This window comes from Trachypithecus francoisi, unplaced genomic scaffold (assembly GCF_009764315.1).
Source record: "Trachypithecus francoisi isolate TF-2019V2 unplaced genomic scaffold, Tfra_2.0 Lachesis_group17, whole genome shotgun sequence".
Taxonomy (NCBI): domain Eukaryota; kingdom Metazoa; phylum Chordata; class Mammalia; order Primates; family Cercopithecidae; genus Trachypithecus; species Trachypithecus francoisi.
In genome coordinates this window covers 4,863,635-4,881,052 of record NW_022681462.1, presented here as the reverse complement: position 1 = coordinate 4,881,052, position 17,418 = coordinate 4,863,635, and the positions used below count along the sequence as shown (strand labels likewise).

The 17,418-nt window shown below is 48.3% G+C and overlaps 1 protein-coding gene across 2 annotated transcripts in view; it reads left to right on the top strand.

The window, feature by feature from the left end:
- TBC1D8 (TBC1 domain family member 8) overlaps nucleotides 1-17,418 on the top strand; it is a 133,946-nt gene that overhangs the window by 107,401 nt on the left and 9,127 nt on the right. For both annotated transcript variants that reach the window (XM_033239049.1, XM_033239048.1), the window contains exons 9-17: nucleotides 1,196-1,346; nucleotides 3,590-3,804; nucleotides 4,964-5,081; nucleotides 7,857-8,142; nucleotides 9,202-9,331; nucleotides 9,488-9,586; nucleotides 10,183-10,251; nucleotides 15,716-15,956; nucleotides 16,488-16,553. In XM_033239049.1, the coding sequence (XP_033094940.1) occupies nucleotides 1,196-1,346; nucleotides 3,590-3,804; nucleotides 4,964-5,081; nucleotides 7,857-8,142; nucleotides 9,202-9,331; nucleotides 9,488-9,586; nucleotides 10,183-10,251; nucleotides 15,716-15,956; nucleotides 16,488-16,553 (1,375 nt within the window). The remainder of the gene's footprint in view (nucleotides 1-1,195; nucleotides 1,347-3,589; nucleotides 3,805-4,963; nucleotides 5,082-7,856; nucleotides 8,143-9,201; nucleotides 9,332-9,487; nucleotides 9,587-10,182; nucleotides 10,252-15,715; nucleotides 15,957-16,487; nucleotides 16,554-17,418) is intronic.

Genomic DNA, 17,418 nt, shown 5'->3' with positions numbered 1-17,418 from the left:
CTTGTTCTCATGGGTGACAAGTGAGAGGGGTCCACTGAGGTGGTCTGAGGACCGAGGGACAGCTCTCCCACCCACCCTTCGGTAACCCTCGGTCAGCTCTCGGCTGTGGGGCCTGGGGAGCTGCCCGCGCTGCCCCTTGGGAGTCCTTCTCCTTCCAGCCAGTGCTGTCTGTGTGCTCCTCATTCCAGCTTTCCTTTTTTTTTTTGTCTACTGGGAGAAGGGGTCACCAGTCTTCTAGTTTTACTAAACTGGAAATATTTTTGCTATATTTACTTACAGATTTCCTCTTTGTAGGGAGAACTTGAGGGAAATGTCACGTATAGTCTGGTAAAGATACTGCGAGTTGTGCTTTGAAGTGGGGCCATGGCAGGCAGGATGCTGCATTGGACCATGAGCACCCTGCAGTGGCCATGAACCTGTTACCCCGAGCTGATTTTTGGTCGCTTAAGGGCTCCTGTAAAATCTGTTGTTGGTTTTATTTATCCAAAACTGAGCCTTCTCATAGGCTTTACACCTGGATCCTTAATTAACTTCTGTTGACAAAATGTATGAGAATGTTAAATATATGTATTTATTTCTGCCGTTCCTGGAGAATACACATAATCAAAAGCAAATATAAATACCTTGTTTAAAAGGCACTAACCGTTCCTGCCACCTAGGGGTAATTTCAGGTATTTTCAGTTGCCTAGGGAAATGGTCTCTTTCTCATTCCTGTTAATGAGAACAATGCAGTTTCTTTCAGGTTTTGGTTCTCCCTCTGGCTGTCAGGAAGCTCAGGGGCAGTTGTGATACCCCTGCACTCCCCTTTGCCCTCCGAGCTGACCAGTGTCTTTTCGGCAGATGCAACATCCTGAGAAAGCTTCCCCCAGCATCCCCCTTACCAACCCGTCCCTCCCATCTGATTTGGGCTACTTTAGTACTTGGATTTACCTATCCTTGTTATCAACCTTGCTAAGGAAATTGTATTTTATTTGTATAAATGCTCCCCCTGGAGTCTGAGCTCCTGCAGGGCCGTCCTCTGTGCCTCCGGTAGAGGTTCAGAAATATTTGTGGCTTGAATACAAGTGTCCTTGCCCGTTGCTGTTGGCCCCTCGGTGAGCAGAGGCAGTCCTTCCTCCATCACCAGTGGTGCCTCGGTGGGCGGGGGGTGGTGAGGACGGACTTCTTTGTACATTAGGAATATTCCCATTTCCAGTCCAGAGAACAGATAAAAATAAGCCTGTGGAATGACCACTTTGTGGAATACGGCAGAACCGTGTGTATGTTTCGCACAGAGAAGATTCGGAAGCTCGTAGCCATGGGCATCCCTGAATCTTTGCGTGGGAGACTCTGGCTTCTCTTCTCAGGTAAGCGCTCTTGGTGTCTCTAAGCTACTTGTTCTTTTTGTCATGGACACAGGAACAGCCCACCCGGCCCGGAGCAGCGCATGTGTTTATGTGCAGATGACATGGTTCTGTCCTTGGGTCATTCCTGTGATTTCCCAGCTGAGGACTTCCACCCACTGTTGTGTCAGCTGTGGGACCTGGGTCAGGCTGCCTGGGCCTCTGGGCTGTGGCGTCCAGCTGGGTAAATGTGAGGTCTGGGCCCAGTGACGGCCACTCCTTTAGAAATGCCTTCTACATAGTGCTGAGAATTCTATTCAGAACCCCCTGGAAGTGAAGTGTCTGTAGTGTGTGAGCTCGGAAGTAGATGAAACAAAAAGTCCTCATCCACTGTCAGCTGGCTGGGCTGCTGACACACATCCCTCAGAGTGTGGCTGCCAGGGGTCCCTCCTCCAGTGAAGACACGGGGCGGGCACCAGAGGCAAAAGTGCAGATTTCCCTTCTGTTCCATTTCCTCTGTTCTGCTGGACCTATTCAGGGAGGGCCTCTTTTAGCCTCAGAACCCTGGGGCCTCTCCCTGCACCTATTGGAGAACGCTTGGGAACCCTCATCAGGACATTTCATGATAGATGGGCTGAGCCTGGGACCAAACTTCCCCAGGGACATACTGGGTAGGCATTTGTCTGTCCCTCCATATCAGCTGTGAGCCACTTGCTCCTTGGGGCAAAGGAGCTTGGGCCCAAGGGCAGGAAGGGAAGGCCCTGCCATTGGAGTGTGCCTTTGCTGCTCCTCAGGGTGCTGTGGGAGGCCAGGTGAGAGGGTCCCTTCCCCAGATGACCTCATGGTGCTCTTGTCAGCATGGAGGTGCCTGGAGGCTGGGCTGGGTACCTGTGCCCTGCTCCGTCACTCTTCCCGGGACTGGAAGCATCCCTTGTCCTACTTCACCATCAGCCTCTTGCTGGTTCCTTATCTACCCCCCAACTTTGTCCCTCACTTTCCTCTTCCCTGTCTCCTCCCAGCCCCCAACCTCCTGCCTGAGATGCCTGGACACAGCCCTCATACTGACTGGCACACTCACTGTGTTGGGTCAGTGGTCACTGATGCTGCCTGCACCACTGTGCCCCTCGTCTCCCTCCTGCCTCCGGGCTTCTGTAGCTAACTTCCAGAGGCGCAGCATTGAAACACCTCCTTTTAAAAGTGAAAAATGTCTTCTGTATTTTTGTATATAAAAATAACAACATCCATTCATAGTTGAAAAATAAAGGCATGGAGGAGCGAGCAAAGACAGTGCTTCCTTCCTCAGAATCCCACCACCTGAAGGTGAGGCCCGTCACTGCCCAAGGCCTGCACTCCTCTAGGTCTCTCTAACGCATATGTGCGCGCACACCCATGCATGCACAGACACACGTGCGCACACACGTATATGCACACACTTTTCATAAGGGACGCATTCATTCCTCCATCTTGCCCGCCTGGTGAGGCCTGGGCTGTAGCTCTGGCTGTGGGTGGCTGGCGCAGGAGTTTTCTGGGCTCAGTCCTTCTGCTGCAGTTTGTGTATCTCAGATCTGACTTCGGAATTTGATGTGGGTGCTGTGCTGCTGGCCCCTTCACTCCATCATAGCTGCGCTCCCTCCTGTGCCTCACGCATCGGTGCTCAGTGTCATTTCTTGTTGAATTAATGCATGAAATTTCCATGTGCGTGCACATGCTTGCACACTCCTGTTGCTAGGGAATACACTGTGTAAAAGCATATTAATACAGTTATTTCTGTTATGAGCTTTCTCCCCTTTGCTCTGTAAGGTTATTCTTAGAAAAGCCATACTATTTTTTAAAATTTGTTTTTTGGACTAGGCTACATGGCAGAAATGAAGTCCTTACCCTGTTGCCCAGGCTGGAGTGCAGTGGTGTGATCTCGGCTCACGGCAGCCTCTGCCTCCTGGGTTCAAGGGATTCTCCTGCCTCAGCCTCCTGAGTAGCTGGGATTATAGGCACCTGCCACCACGCCTGGCTGGTTTTTATATTTTTAGTAGAGACGGGATTTCACCATGTTGGCCCGGCTGGTCTTGAACTCCTGACCTCAGGTGATCCACCCGCCTCGGCCTCCCAGAGTGCTGGGATTACAGGTGTGAGCCACTGTGCCCAGCCAATATTTTGTCCCTCAGTAAGTAACGAGATCCCACTGGGGTCCCCGATGGGACCAGCGTCCTCTTCATCATGACACCATCCTAGTAATCATTTCCCCTTGAACCATTGCTTTCAAAACTCAGATGCTGTGACGGACCTCGCCTCACATCCTGGTTACTACGGGAATCTGGTGGAGGAGTCCCTGGGGAAATGCTGCCTGGTAACCGAGGAGATAGAACGAGACCTGCACCGCTCCCTGCCAGAGCACCCCGCCTTCCAGAACGAAACGGGGATCGCTGCTTTGAGGAGAGTCTTGACGGCCTATGCCCACCGGAACCCCAAGATTGGATACTGCCAGGTGAAAGGGGTGTGCTCTGGGGCGCCGAGAGTCTCTAGTTGGTGTCTCACATTGACCTCCCAGGGTTTCATTTCCATTCCCAGTCATCCGGTCCTGACTGTTGTCGCGTGAAGGCACTGTACTCGGTCCCTTTCCGGAAAGAAAGTATCAGATGAGGGCCAGAGGGGCTCATCTTTTTATAATCAGCGAATCATGAGGTCAGGAGATCGAGACCGTCCTGGCCAACATGGTGAAACCCCGTCTACTAAAAGTACAAAAATAAGCTAGGCATGGTGGCGCGTGCCTGTGATCCCAGCTGCTCAGGAGACTGAGGCAGGAGAATTGCTTGAACCAGGGAGTCAGAGGTTGCGGTGAGCCGAGATGGCGCCACTGTGCTCCAGCCTGGCAACAGAGCGAGAGTCTGTCTCAAAAAAAAAAAAAAAAAAGTACCGAGTTCCTGAAAAGAGGAGCGTGCATGTGTAGTGGTTGTTGGTGGCAGAGCAGATTCAGTGTTTGACGCCCCTCTTGAGCTCAGACATAGGAGGGCATTAATAGAATTTCTAGACCTCTACAGAAATTACAGGAATTATTTAAAATGGCAGTGCTATTTGGGGAGAAAGAAGATGATCAGGGCCGATCCCCTTCCTTTAGGACACATGAGTGGAGGTGAGATGTCTGCTGAGCTTTCCCAAGCTGAGGGTGTGGTCAGCAGGCAGTCCATTAAAGCAGCAGCCAAACCCAGCACAAGCCGGGATTAGTGAAGCTCCTGACATTTAAAAATTTAAGATTTCAAACTTTGTTTTCCTGTGAATAAGCAAAGTCAATGAACGAATTAAGTTGTGTGTGTGTGCGCGTGCACGTGCATGCGTGTGTGTCTGTTTGAACAAACAGAGAAGAGCTGGATTTAAACCAACCCTAAGACTTGCACCACAGCTAGATTCCACATTGCTAGATGGGGACTGGAGCTGAGTGGTGGCTAATCGCTCAGCTGGGTGTGTCCTGTGAGGACAACGTTGATATCATGGTCATTCCACTGCACAGTGTCAGTGTGGCTGGTGTACACTGGATCTCTCACCTATGAAATCTTTACTTTTGTGGGTTGTTTGGGCTTGGATGCTTGTAACATCTCTGTGGCATCACGCGGGCTGGTCAGTAACTGCCCTCCTTGACTCCCGAGCAGTCCATGAACATCCTGACCTCCGTGCTGCTGCTGTACGCCAAGGAGGAGGAAGCCTTCTGGCTGCTGGTTGCCGTGTGTGAGCGGATGCTACCCGATTACTTCAACCACCGAGTGATCGGTAAGCAGACCCCCTCCTCCTCCTGTGTACCTGGGGAAGAGTGACAGTGCCTGGGCAGGATGTTTCTCATCAGTCCTGTTTACAGAATCTGTCAGTACCACTCAGTTAGTCTGTTTGCAAACACAGTTTGACTCCTGAATTTGCAAAACTAACTTGGGAGGTTCTCTGCACAGTTCTGACAATGTAGTGGAATAAAGACCTACAGAGTCGGGATTAAAACAAACACATGACTTTAGATGGATAGCTGAACTTACAAGAAGGGAAGAAAGATCCAAGGCCCAGGAAACAAGTCAAAAAGTGAAAACCAGGGTGGTTTTCCACAGATGCCATGGCCTGGAAAGGGAGGGTGGGGGTGTGGGGGGATGCCTCTCGGTAGCCCAGGGAGCTTGTTCAGACAGAAGGCCCTCAGTTCTCCTACAGACAGGAGGTAGGTGGGACGGAACTAGAGACCCTCAAGGCCCTTGTGGTCAGTTAAAGGGCAGACTTGGAAAAGTCCCCCACTTCCATAAGGACATCCTAAGAAAGCTCGTTGGCTGCTGTCTGGACTCGGGGTAACCTGTGGCCTTGCAAAACTCCTGCGCTGGATACCTGACTTTCATGTGGTTGAGATTTAAATGTGTGTTGTCTCTGTGGTCCGACAACCTCCTAGTAAACAATACAAAAATGGCTTTGGGCTGGTGATACTCTTAAGGACCCTTCCTAGTAATTCAGATGAGAGATAGAGCTGGCCTAAAATTAGGGTGGCAGCCCTGGGAACAGAACCAACTTCAGACAGAATTTAGCAACTGAGTGGATGTAGGAGCAAGGCGGGAGGAAGGCGCCTTTAAAGACTCTGCCCTCAGGACTGAAGGGTGAACCCTAGGAATAAGGAGGGGCAGGTGGGTGGTGTGGTCAGCTGGGAAGGCGGTGATGGCTCTGTGCCTTCTGGCCCAGGTGTGCTGTTCCCTGAGCCTTCAGCCGTGCACACCAGCTCCTCCGTGTGCCTGAGTGGCGAGCTGGCTTGCTTCCCTTTTTACTTTGTGTTGTGGGAAGCAGCATAGGGAACAGAGCAGCAAGGAGTAATTAAAACCTCGGCGTCATTGAGAGACATGCTGTCAAAGCCACTGTTGATGATTGTTGCTATGTGACAGCTCATATGCAACAGTGCCAACTAGACCCTCTGTGAGAGTGCATGTGTCTGTGTGGACACTGCCCCAAGACAGGAGGGGACCTTTGGAACACATGCATCACCCCAGCAAGTTCTCTTCTGCCCCCTTCAGTACCATAGGCAACAGCTGGTACTGAGTTCTGTCAGTATGAATTAATTTGGCCTACTCTTGAACCTTGTATAAATGTAATCATGGAGGACGGGGTCTTCTGTGTCTGGCTTCCATCACACAGCAGAGTGTCTGTAAGAGGCTGCCATGTTGTTGGTGTGTTTGTAGAGCTTGCTCCTCTTTGTTGCTGAGTAGGATTTCACTGGTGTGCTTGTCCAGTCACCTGCTGATGTGCATTTTAGTTGTTTCCAGTCTTGGAATATGATAAAGTAGCAGTGAGCAGTCATATAAGTCTTTTTATGAATATATACTGTCATTTTTCTTGGGTATTTACCTAGGAGAAGAATTGAGGGGTCATATGTTAGATGTATGACTTACTAAGAAACTCAGTGTTCCAGAGTGGATGTAACATGTTCATTTGTCTCATACCAGCATTGTAGGAGAGTTCAGCTTGCTCCACATCCTTGCTAACACTTGGTATTGTCCATCTTTTTAATTTTAGGCATCTAGTGGGTAAGAAGTAGTATAATTATGGTGGTTTTAATTTGCATTTCTCTGATGATTAATGATGTCTCTTTGCTTACGGACCATTTGTTTATTGACTCTTCTGAGTGTTCAAATCTTTAGCCTCTTTAAAAAAGGTTGGTTGTTACCTTCTAAGTTGCAAGAGTTCTTTCTTTTGAATATAAGACCTCTGTCAGGCATATGGATTGCAAATATTTTCTCCAAGTTTGAAGCTTGCATTTTCATTTTATTAATGGTGTCTTTTGTAGAATAGCAGTTTTAATTTTGACGAAGTCCAGTTTACAATTTTTTCTATGGTTAGTACTTTTTATGTCGTAAGAAATGTATTTTTCTTAAATTTTATTCTAAAAATTTTACAGTATTAACTTTTATATGTAGGTCTATGGTCTAGTTCAGATGTGTTTTTCTTTCTTTTTCTTTTTTTTTGAGACGGAGTCTGGCTCTGTCTCCCAGGCTGGAGTGCAATGGCCGGATCTCAGCTCACTGTAAGCTCCGCCTCCCGGGTTTTACACCATTCTCCTGCCTCAGCCTCCTGAGTAGCTGGGACTAAAGGCGTCCGCCACCTTGCCCGGCTAGTTTTTTGTATTTTTAGTAGAGACAGGGTTTCACCGTGTTAGCCAGGATGGTCTCGATCTCCTGACCTCGTGATCCGTCCGTCTCGGCCTCCCAAAGTGCTGGGATTACAGGCTTGAGCCACCGCGCCCGGCCTCAGATGTATTTTTCTGTATGGTGTGAGGTAGGGGCTAGTGTTCCTTTTTTATTTCCCCCATGCCAGTGTCCAGCTGATCAAGCAGTATTTTTTTTTTTTAAGGCTATCTTTTACCCATTGAATTACCTCAGTCTCAATGTCAGAATCAATGAACTAAGCATGGGTGCTTTTCTGGACTCAAATTCCATCTCTTTGTTTTGGTTACCTCAAAGTGATTTTAATTTCAGACTGACCTTAGAGAGTGAGTCTCACCCCAGCTAGAGCCCTGTGGTCTTCCTTTTCCAGGGGCGCAAGTGGACCAGTCTGTCTTCGAGGAGCTCATCAAGGGTCACCTCCCGGAGCTGGCGGAGCACATGAACGACCTCTCAGCCCTGGCATCCGTCTCTCTCTCGTGGTTCCTGACCCTGTTCCTCAGCATCATGCCTCTAGAGAGTGCGGTGAATGTGGTAGATTGCTTCTTCTATGATGGCATCAAAGCCATCTTCCAACTGGGACTGGCTGTGCTTGAGGCCAATGCTGAGGACCTGTGCAGCAGCAAGGACGATGGCCAGGCCTTGATGATCCTCAGCAGGTGGGCCCCGCTGCGCCTCTGTGGCCAACCAGAGATGGAGGAGGCAGCAGCACGTGCCCAGTAGGGCTATCCATGGGGAAGTTTTTTTTTTTTTTTTAATTGAGACAGAGTCTCACTCTGTCGCCCAGGCTGGAGTGCAGTGGCACAATCTGCTCACTACAACCTCCGCCTCCCAGCTTCAAATGATTCTCCTGCCTCAGTCTCCCGAGTAGCTGGGACTACAGGAACCCACCACCACGCTCGGCTAATTTTTGTAATTTTGGTAGAGATGGGGTTTCATCATGTTGGCCAGGCTGGTCTCGAATTCCTGGCCTCAAGGGATCCACCCACCTCGGCCTCTCAGAGTATTGGGATTACAGGCGTGAGTCACCGCCTGGCCCCTGTGGAAGTTTTCTGTTCCACTCTGCCTCTTGACATTCTGTGGCCTCCCCAAGCCAGTTTGCCATGTGGCACTGTCCCAGGCATGGGGTGAAGGGTGACATCGTCTCTCACTCCTTTCCACAGTGAGCACGTCCAGGAAGAGCAGGGCCGTACATGCTTTTCTTTAAGAAGATTAAATGTCTTGCATTTACATGGACTCAACAGTGGCCTTGAACCAGGGCTTGGGGGACACCAGGCATCATGGGCGTCAGGCAGCCAGCAAGAGGTTGCAGACATTTTCTGCATAAGGCTAGTGAGCAGCAGTGAGGGAAAAGGCCCACTAGGATGAGCACCAGAGCTGGGCTTCCTAGGAGCCGAGGGCAAGTCAGATGACATGGAAAGAGGGGGTTCTTTTTCAGAGCATGATGGAAGCTTAACCTTGCATGTATGCACAGAATGTTGGGCTTACTTCACTGGAGAGTTTCAGGCCTGGAAAGCCACCTGTGGAGCCCGATCCACAAGCTGGGCTTCATGGCTGCTTCTGGCTTCTCTAAAATGAGGGGAGCAGCTGCAGCCTTGCCCTCCTCCCAGGTGTTGGTGTTTGAAGTGCCCTGGCATGTCTGACACCGTGAAGGCAGCACATGTTGTGTGGTACCCGAATGAGGATGGACTTGGGTGTTGATGGGGTGGTGTGTTCAGGTTTCTAGATCACATTAAGAATGAGGACAGCCCAGGGCCCCCAGTTGGCAGCCACCATGCCTTTTTCTCCGACGACCAGGAGCCCTACCCCGTGACTGACATTTCAGACCTGATCCGGGATTCCTATGAGGTAACGGGAACCCCCGTCCCATGCCCCGTTGTAGCCCCCAACCCCCTGGGAATTGTGACTGGGGGATGGATGTGGAGGGAGGTTCCTGGGCCACTTCCTGTCTCCACACTTTGGATGAGCATGGGACTGAGCAAGTGATCCCTTGTTTCCCTGCAGAAATTTGGAGACCAGTCTGTGGAGCAGATCGAACACCTGCGTTACAGGCACAGGATCAGGGTTCTCCAGGGCCACGAGGACACCACAAAGCAGAATGTGGTGGGTAGCAGACGCCTCACGCTGGTGCTCACGGTATTGGGGAGCCAACCTGGAAGTGTGTGTCCTTTTTGGTCATGTCATAAGAATGCCAGCTTTGAAAAATGAATTTTGTTCTTTGCATTACATTAACAATGTAGGGGTGAAGTAGTGTAGAAACAATGTGGGCTTTGGAGCCAGGTGGTGTACTCAACACTGTAAGCCTGTTTTCTCCATGTAAAATGGGGATAACAGCGCCTGCTGTGCTGTTAAATGAGGTTGGGGTCTATAGTGCCTAGCACAGGGGGCCTGCAGGGGCATTAGCTGGCGCTCAGAAGGCTCCTCCTGCTCGTGCTGTTTCTCTGCTAGCTTCCTGGCTTCCATTAGAGCTCAGTAGGTTTGTTCTTAGGCACTGATGTGTGAACTGGAAAGAAACTGAGGATGAAACACCTGGGAAAGATACCTGGCAGTGATCTTTATGTCAGAAAAGAGCCTTTGCAGGAGGGAAGCTGGTGCATGGGCCCCTGGGGTCCCTTTCAGGAGGAAGAGTCCCCTCCTGCCCCGACCCCCGGGGGTGCAGGCCTAGATGTCATGCCATTGCTGTTTATTCTTTCCTCAAGCTTCGAGTCGTTATCCCGGAAGTCTCAATTCTTCCTGAAGACCTGGAGGAGCTCTATGACTTATTCAAGGTATGCAGCTCTGGGAGGACGAGGGGTTCCAGGCCCTGAGCTGGCCCGAGCTGTGGTGTCCAGCCTGCCCAGGGGCCAGCATGCAGCTGCCTGCAGGGCTCTGTGGAACAGAGGCTGGAGCTGCCCCGTTGAAGCTGTCTTAGCCTGCCTACTCACTTCTACCCAGAAACCTCTCTCCCCACCCTCTGCCCTGGAACGTGGGAGGAGGGAGCCGGGGTGCTCTTTGGGCAGCCCAGCAGGCCTGGCCTTGCACTGAAGCAGCTGCACTCTGCTGGGAGGGCTTCGTTGCTGTGATCTACTCAGCTCGCCGCTGCTCTGAGTGCGGGCTCTGGGTCCTAGTCCGCAGGAGATGAAATGGTGACCCTTATTGAAATCATCACCCGATACACTTTTTAATTACTTGTGACCCCACCCCACAGTACATGCGTGCATATTTTCATATTTGTGTGGCAGGTATGCATGCAAGTTCATATTCTGTTATTCCTTAACATTCTTCCATGTTGCCGTATAGTCTTAATCATTTTAAATAACTCTGATCTGTCATGCAGCTAATATTTAATATAGTTAACGAGATTTTTTTTTTTTTTGAGACGGAGTCTCGCTCTGTCTCCCGGGCTGGAGTACAGTGGCCAGATGTCAGCTCACTGCAAGCTCCGCCTCCCGGGTTCACGCCATTCTCCTGCCTCAGCCTCCCGAGTAGCTGGGACTATAGGCGCCCACCACCTCGCCCGGCTAGTTTTTTTGTATTTTTTAGTAGAGACGGGTTTCACCGTGTTAGCCAGGATGGTCTCGATCTCCTGACCTCGTGATCCGCCCGTCTTGGCCTCCCAAAGTGCTGGGATTACAGGCTTGAGCCACCGCGCCCGGTGAGATTTTTAATATTTGGATATTTACCTGGAATCATCCTGCAAAGAACATCTTCAGGCATGTTTGCTAGAGTTTCCTTGCTCAAAAGAGTGAATGGAAGTGAGGAAGAGAGGCAGGCACATTGGTGGACTCTTGCTCCCCTGGCAGAGAAGGGGAGGAAGTGCAGTTGCAGAAAGCAAGCCTGGCAGGGAAAGGAGTGCGGCTGCCCCAGCTCGTCCTGGTGGGGGCTCCGTGCCCCTTTCCTTCCTGAGCTCAGGTTCCCGGCACAACTGCAATGAGTCAGCACAGTTCAGGGCTTCGGAAGCCATGGAGCAGGCCTTTCCCTGCAGTCACTGACGGGATTGTTGGGCTGGTTGGTAGGTTCCTGAGCTCCTCATTCCTAATGAGCAGGATATGTGGTGAGAATTAGCAGGCCGCTTTCTCCTGTAAACATCATGTTTGCACGTTTTACTGTTTCCTTTGTTGTGTGAAGGCAAGATATGAAGTCACAGGTTACTTGGTATCCCAACCCCCCAGCCTTATTTTGGCTTTTGTCAAGGAAGGAAAAGAGGGAATATTAGGAACATAAAAAGTAGGCAAACAAATTATGTGAGTTTTGGCTTGTGTGTTTTTTTTTTACCTTAAAAAGACTTTTACTTATTTAGGGCTAATTGTTCTCAAGTTGAGAGAGTAGGAACCTTCGCATGCCGGAATTTATGTAATTTAAAGGATGGCTTTAAATTCACAATAAAAACAAATTTTGTTAAGTACCAGCCACATCGTTCATGTTTCATAAGAAAGATTAAAGAAGGCCTTCAGAGCCAACCATGCTTGTTTCCTGTTTCTGTCCTTCCTGTGAAGGATGAACAGTGTTGGTTGGTACTTGAGAAAATTTATTTTTATTGTTAGTTTAAAGCCATTCTTTAAATCACATAAATTCAGGTCTGTGATACCTCCTTTTCTCTCAAATTGAGAACAGCTTCATTACTTTATCTCTGTAAGTAGGATGTGAACAGTATAAATACAGACTTGGTGCATAAGCTACTCCTGGAAGCATGGGGCCTGAAACAGTGCCTTGTGTGTTCCACAAACGCATTCGTACTGCTAAGCAGTGAAATTCACCCACTGTTGCTGGGTTATTGTGCTCTAGAGAGCATTTGGTCTCTTCAATGTTATTTTGCTTTCATGTTCTGCATAAGACTTATTTTCGAAGTTTAATTGAAAGACACAAAGCTAAATAAAATTACACCTACTCTTACCATTGAAAAAAGAAAAAGCTTCTAAGCAAGAAAGGAAAGTGGCTGGGTGCAGTGGCTCACACCTGTAGTCCCGGCACTTTGGGAGGCCAAGGTAGGCGGATTACTTGAGGTCAGTAGTTCAAGAGCAGCTTGGCTAACATCGTGAAAACCTGTCTCTACTAAAAATACAAAAATTAGCTGGGCGTGGTGACGCACGCCTGTAATCCCACCGATTTGGGAAGCTGAGGCAGGAGAATTGCTTGAACATGGGAGGTGGAGGTTGCAGTGAGCCAAGATCATAGCCACTGCACTCCAGCCCTGGAGACAACAGTGAAACTTCGTCTCAAAATAAATAAATAAATAAATAAATAAATAAATAAATAAATAAATAAATAAATAAATAAAAAAGGAAAGGACCTCCCTGTACAGGTAATTACGGTTAACAATTTGCATATCTTTCCAGAATTTTCCCTCGTGTCTGTCTATAAATACACACACGCCTACAATACATATATACACACTCACTTTTCTTTCCCACATAGAAGTGAAATTATGGTATATATAATGACCTGCAGGTTTTTTTTTTTTTGTTTCAGTTGACCATATATCATGAACTTTGTTCTAGATGAGAATCTATAGATCTTTTCTCATACTTTTTTAGTGATTGCCGTTTCCTCGTAGGGCTGAACTCTGATATATTTAATCGTTCATCTCTTGAGTGACATTTGTGTTGCTTCCGGTTGTTGCTGCTTGACATTGAGCACCTATGCATTTCCTGGACCCCAGTGCTGCTGATTCTGTAGAATATGTTCCTTGAAGTGGAACTGTTGGCTCATGGGTGACGTATATATCCAACTTTAGTCAATACTGCTAAAGCATTTTTAATTCTTTCAAATGACAGTTCCGGCTGGGCACAGTGGCTTATGTCTGTAATCCCAGCACTGTGGGAGGCCAGCGCAGGTGGATCACTTGAGTTCCGGAGTTTGAGATCAGCCTGGCTAACATGGTGAAATCCCATCTCTACTAAAAATACAAAAATTAACCAGGCGTGGTGGCATGCACCTGTAATCCCAGCTACTTGGGAGGCTGAGGCAGGAGAATTGCTTGAACCTGAGAGGCAGAGGTTGCAGTGAGCCAAGATCACACCACTGCACTCCAGCCTGGGCAACAAGAGTGAGACTCTGTCTTAAAAAAAAAAAAAAAAAAATTATAGTCCCACTGATGGTGTCTAAGAGGACTCATTTTGCCACACTCCACACCCACCCAGCATTTAATATCATGGATCTTTTAAAATTTTCTAGTCCAGTGGAAAATTGCATTTCATTTTAATTTAAACTTTTCTCATTAATGAGGTAGAGTGCCAGTTCATGTTTATTGGCTAGTTGTGTACTCATTTGAATCACCTGTTCATATCCTTTGCCTGTTTTTATAGTGATTTGTTTTTCTGTGGGATTCTCTGTAAAGTAGTATTTGTCCTTGGCCTGTGCATTACAGCCATTTCTTCTGCATTTTGTGGGATGTTGATGTGACAGTCTACACGACTCTACATAGAAATTCATAGTGTGCCTTGGGTTTTAAGGAACAGAAATTTATGAGACCTTTATTTCACACTTAAAAGTTCTTGTGATTCTTTTCATGATTCTGTAATGACTGTTTAAATAACATGGCTGCAGTGAATATGGCAGTAAAACGATAAATGGCATTTTGGTCTCTATTTGAGGATATGAGCTTGCAGACGATGACATCTGCCCTTGTTTTTGTCCCATCCTGTGGACAGAGGACATTGAAATTGTCAAGAACCCTGCAGTTATTGGGAACTACTTCAGACTTTTGTGAATTGGGATGTCCAAAGAGATGATGTAGTCATTTAGTATGGGTGGAAATGATGCATTCTGAAGAGGCTCACCTGGTCCTCAGTGACAGGGCTGGTTTTGTTAGTTTTCAGTCTATTCCCAAGACTTCAGCTCACCTTAAAAAAAAAAAAACTTTAGGCCGGGCACGGTGGCGTGGCTTAAGCCTGTAATCCCAGCACTTTGGGAGGCCGAGACGGGCAGATCACGAGGTCAGGAGATCGAGACCATCCTGGCTAACACGGTGAAACCCCGTCTCTACTAAAAAAATACAAAAATCTAGCCGGGCGAGGTGGCGGGTGCCTGTAGTCCCAGCTACTTGGGAGGCTGAGGCAGGAGAATGGCGTCAACCCGGGAGGCGGAGCTTGCAGTGAGCTGAGATCCGGCCACTGCACTCCAGCCTGGGCGACAGAGCGAGACTCCGTCTCAAAAAAAAAACTTTAAAAAATTGTTAATGTATTCATGTGGTTCAGAATTCAGAAAGTATTAAAAATATGCAATAAAAAGTCTCATTTCCACCTTTGGGGTCCTCTCCACAGGTAGCCAGGGTTATTAGTTCCTTCTGTATCCTGCAGATCTGGCTAGTCCTTTTTGATTTTCAAATAATATGGTTTTGGGCCAGTTGCAGTGGCTCACGCCTGTAATCCCAGCACTTTGGGAGGCCAAGGCGAGTGGATCACCTGAGGCCAGGAGTTCGAGACCAGCCCGGCTAACACGGTGAAACCCCGTCTCTACTAAAAATACAAAAAATTAGCTGGGTGTGGTGGCAGGCACCTGTAATCCCAGCTACTCGGGAGGCTGAATTGTTTGAACCTGGGAGGCGGAGGTTGCAGTGAGCTGAGATCGCGCCACTGCGCTCCAGCCTGGGTGACCAAGCGAGATTCCATCTCAAAAAAAGAAAAAAAAAGTGCTCTGTTGTCCAGGTTGGAGTGCAGTGTTATGATCTTGGTTCACCGCAACCTCTGCCTCCCAGGTTCAAGCAATTCTACTGTCTCAGCCTCCCGAGTAGCTGGGATTACAGGTGCACAGCACTACACTACACCCAGCTAATTCTTTGTATTTTTTAGTAGAGACGGGGTTTCACCATGTTGCCCAGGCTGGTCACGAACTCCTGAGCTCAGGCAATCCACCCGCCTTGGCCTCCCAAAGTGCTGGAATTACAGGCGTGAGCCACTGCTCCCGGCCAAAAAAGTACGATTTTAAGTGAAAATATCAGAATAAAAATTGTGTGTCTTCTATAATGAAAACTATGTTAGCTGAACTGTACATTTAAAAATAGTTAAATTGGTATATTTTACGTTATGTATATTCTACCACAATGAGAAAAAAAAAGTAGAAAAAAGAAAAATAAAGAAACCAACGTCAAAATTACATGTTCATGTGGGCAAGGATGTCAGGGCAACAAGGGAACACTTTTACATACCCAATTAGAGTGATGAGATTGTAGTAATTCATTGTTTTATTTGTTTGTGTTACAATGTGGCTTGTTCAATAAGTGGTAAGAGCTCCCTTTCCCCCTCTTGTTTGAAGAGAGAACACATGATGAGCTGTTACTGGGAACAGCCCAGGCCCATGGCCTCACGCCACGACCCCAGCCGGCCCTATGCCGAGCAGTACCGCATAGATGCCCAGCAGTTTGCACACCTGTTTCAGCTAGTCTCGCCCTGGACCTGTGGCGCCCACACGGAGATCCTTGCTGAAAGGACGTTCAGGCTCTTGGATGACAACATGGACCAGCTCATCGAGTTCAAAGCATTTGTGAGCTGCCTCGGTATGCCTCTGTGGGATTTCGCAGTGAGGTGCTTTGGGGTGTGGGTCTGTGAACAGAAGACAGAGTGGATCTTCGGAGCAGGCAGATGCACACAGTGTAACACTTTTGTGACTGGCCTGACACGAACTTATGCTTTTGAAATACCACTCTTCAGGCTCCTCTCAGGATCTACTTTCTGAAGGGATGGGAGAGGGGCCCACGCTTTCTACATACGAGGCTGTTTACCTTGCTTTCCTCGGCACCCACGATGTGGTGGCTTGTTGGGAGCCATGTTCCTAACTTTTGTCCATAAAATTAAAATGTTTTGGAAGGTATGAGGCCAGACAACATTCACGAAGTTCCTTAGAGCTCACAGTCACCCGCCCTGCCTTTAACACTTTCACTGCTACCATGGTGTGTGTCTGGGGCCGGGGAGTTGGGAGTGGCAGGTATTGACTTGCCCGAGTGTTCTCTCCACAGTGAGTTTGTGTCCTGACACATGGACTTTCAGCATTGGCATCAACTCACTCTCTCTTTTTAAAATTTTTGCAGATATTATGTATAATGGAGAAATGAATGAGAAAATTAAACTATTATACAGGCTTCATATCCCTCCAGGTAAGAAAATCCAAGGAGCAAAATCAGACTGTGCTCTGCTTACAGTATCATCTTTGTGCATGACTTTGAAGCTCTTCTCTTTTTGAAGTTCACTTATGCTCGAGGCAACAGGTGTTTCTAGCTTGGGGTTTCAGGCCACAGGTTTGAAGTTCTGTGCTGCACAGCTCTAGCAGGAGCTCCCAAACTTGACTGTGCACCAGAATCCCCTGGAAGCCTGTTTAAACCAAGTTCCTGGGCTCCCGCGCTGGGTCTGAGGACCCCTTCAGAACCACTGGCCTGTGGAATGTCTGTGAGAGCCAGACCCTCATTACTAACTTAATAGTTATTTTAGGCTACTGAATCTGAAGAGCATTTCATGTTTCTAGTGCATCAGACCATGTTTTCTACAGATTTCAGCACTAGTAACCAGGAAAAGGAAGCCATTTCGATATCTATGATGAGATCAGACTTGACATTGACAGGAACAAGACCAAAGAAACCTAAAAGGTGTTCCTTGATCTTAAAAACTAAGAGATGAATCAGAAATCCCAGAGGGCTCTGCCCCTGCAGTGCTGTGGTTGTGGTTCTGGTGTTAGATGGTGCCTGGGGAGGCTGGTGGGTGCTGAGGGGGTTTCTAGGGCCATGATATCCTGGTGGCTTTTTCAGCTATTAATGCACATACACATTCCGCTTTATCCACTGGACATATGTCCCAAGCACCCCCCAACTCCCTGTGGATGCCGGAAACTGTGGATAGTACCAAATCCTATATACACTAGATTTTTTCAATCTGATCACCGAGATGACTAATGAGTGAGTAACAGGCAGGTAGTGTAGACCTCGTGGAGATAGTGCACAAAGGGAGGATTTGCGTCTGACCTGGGAT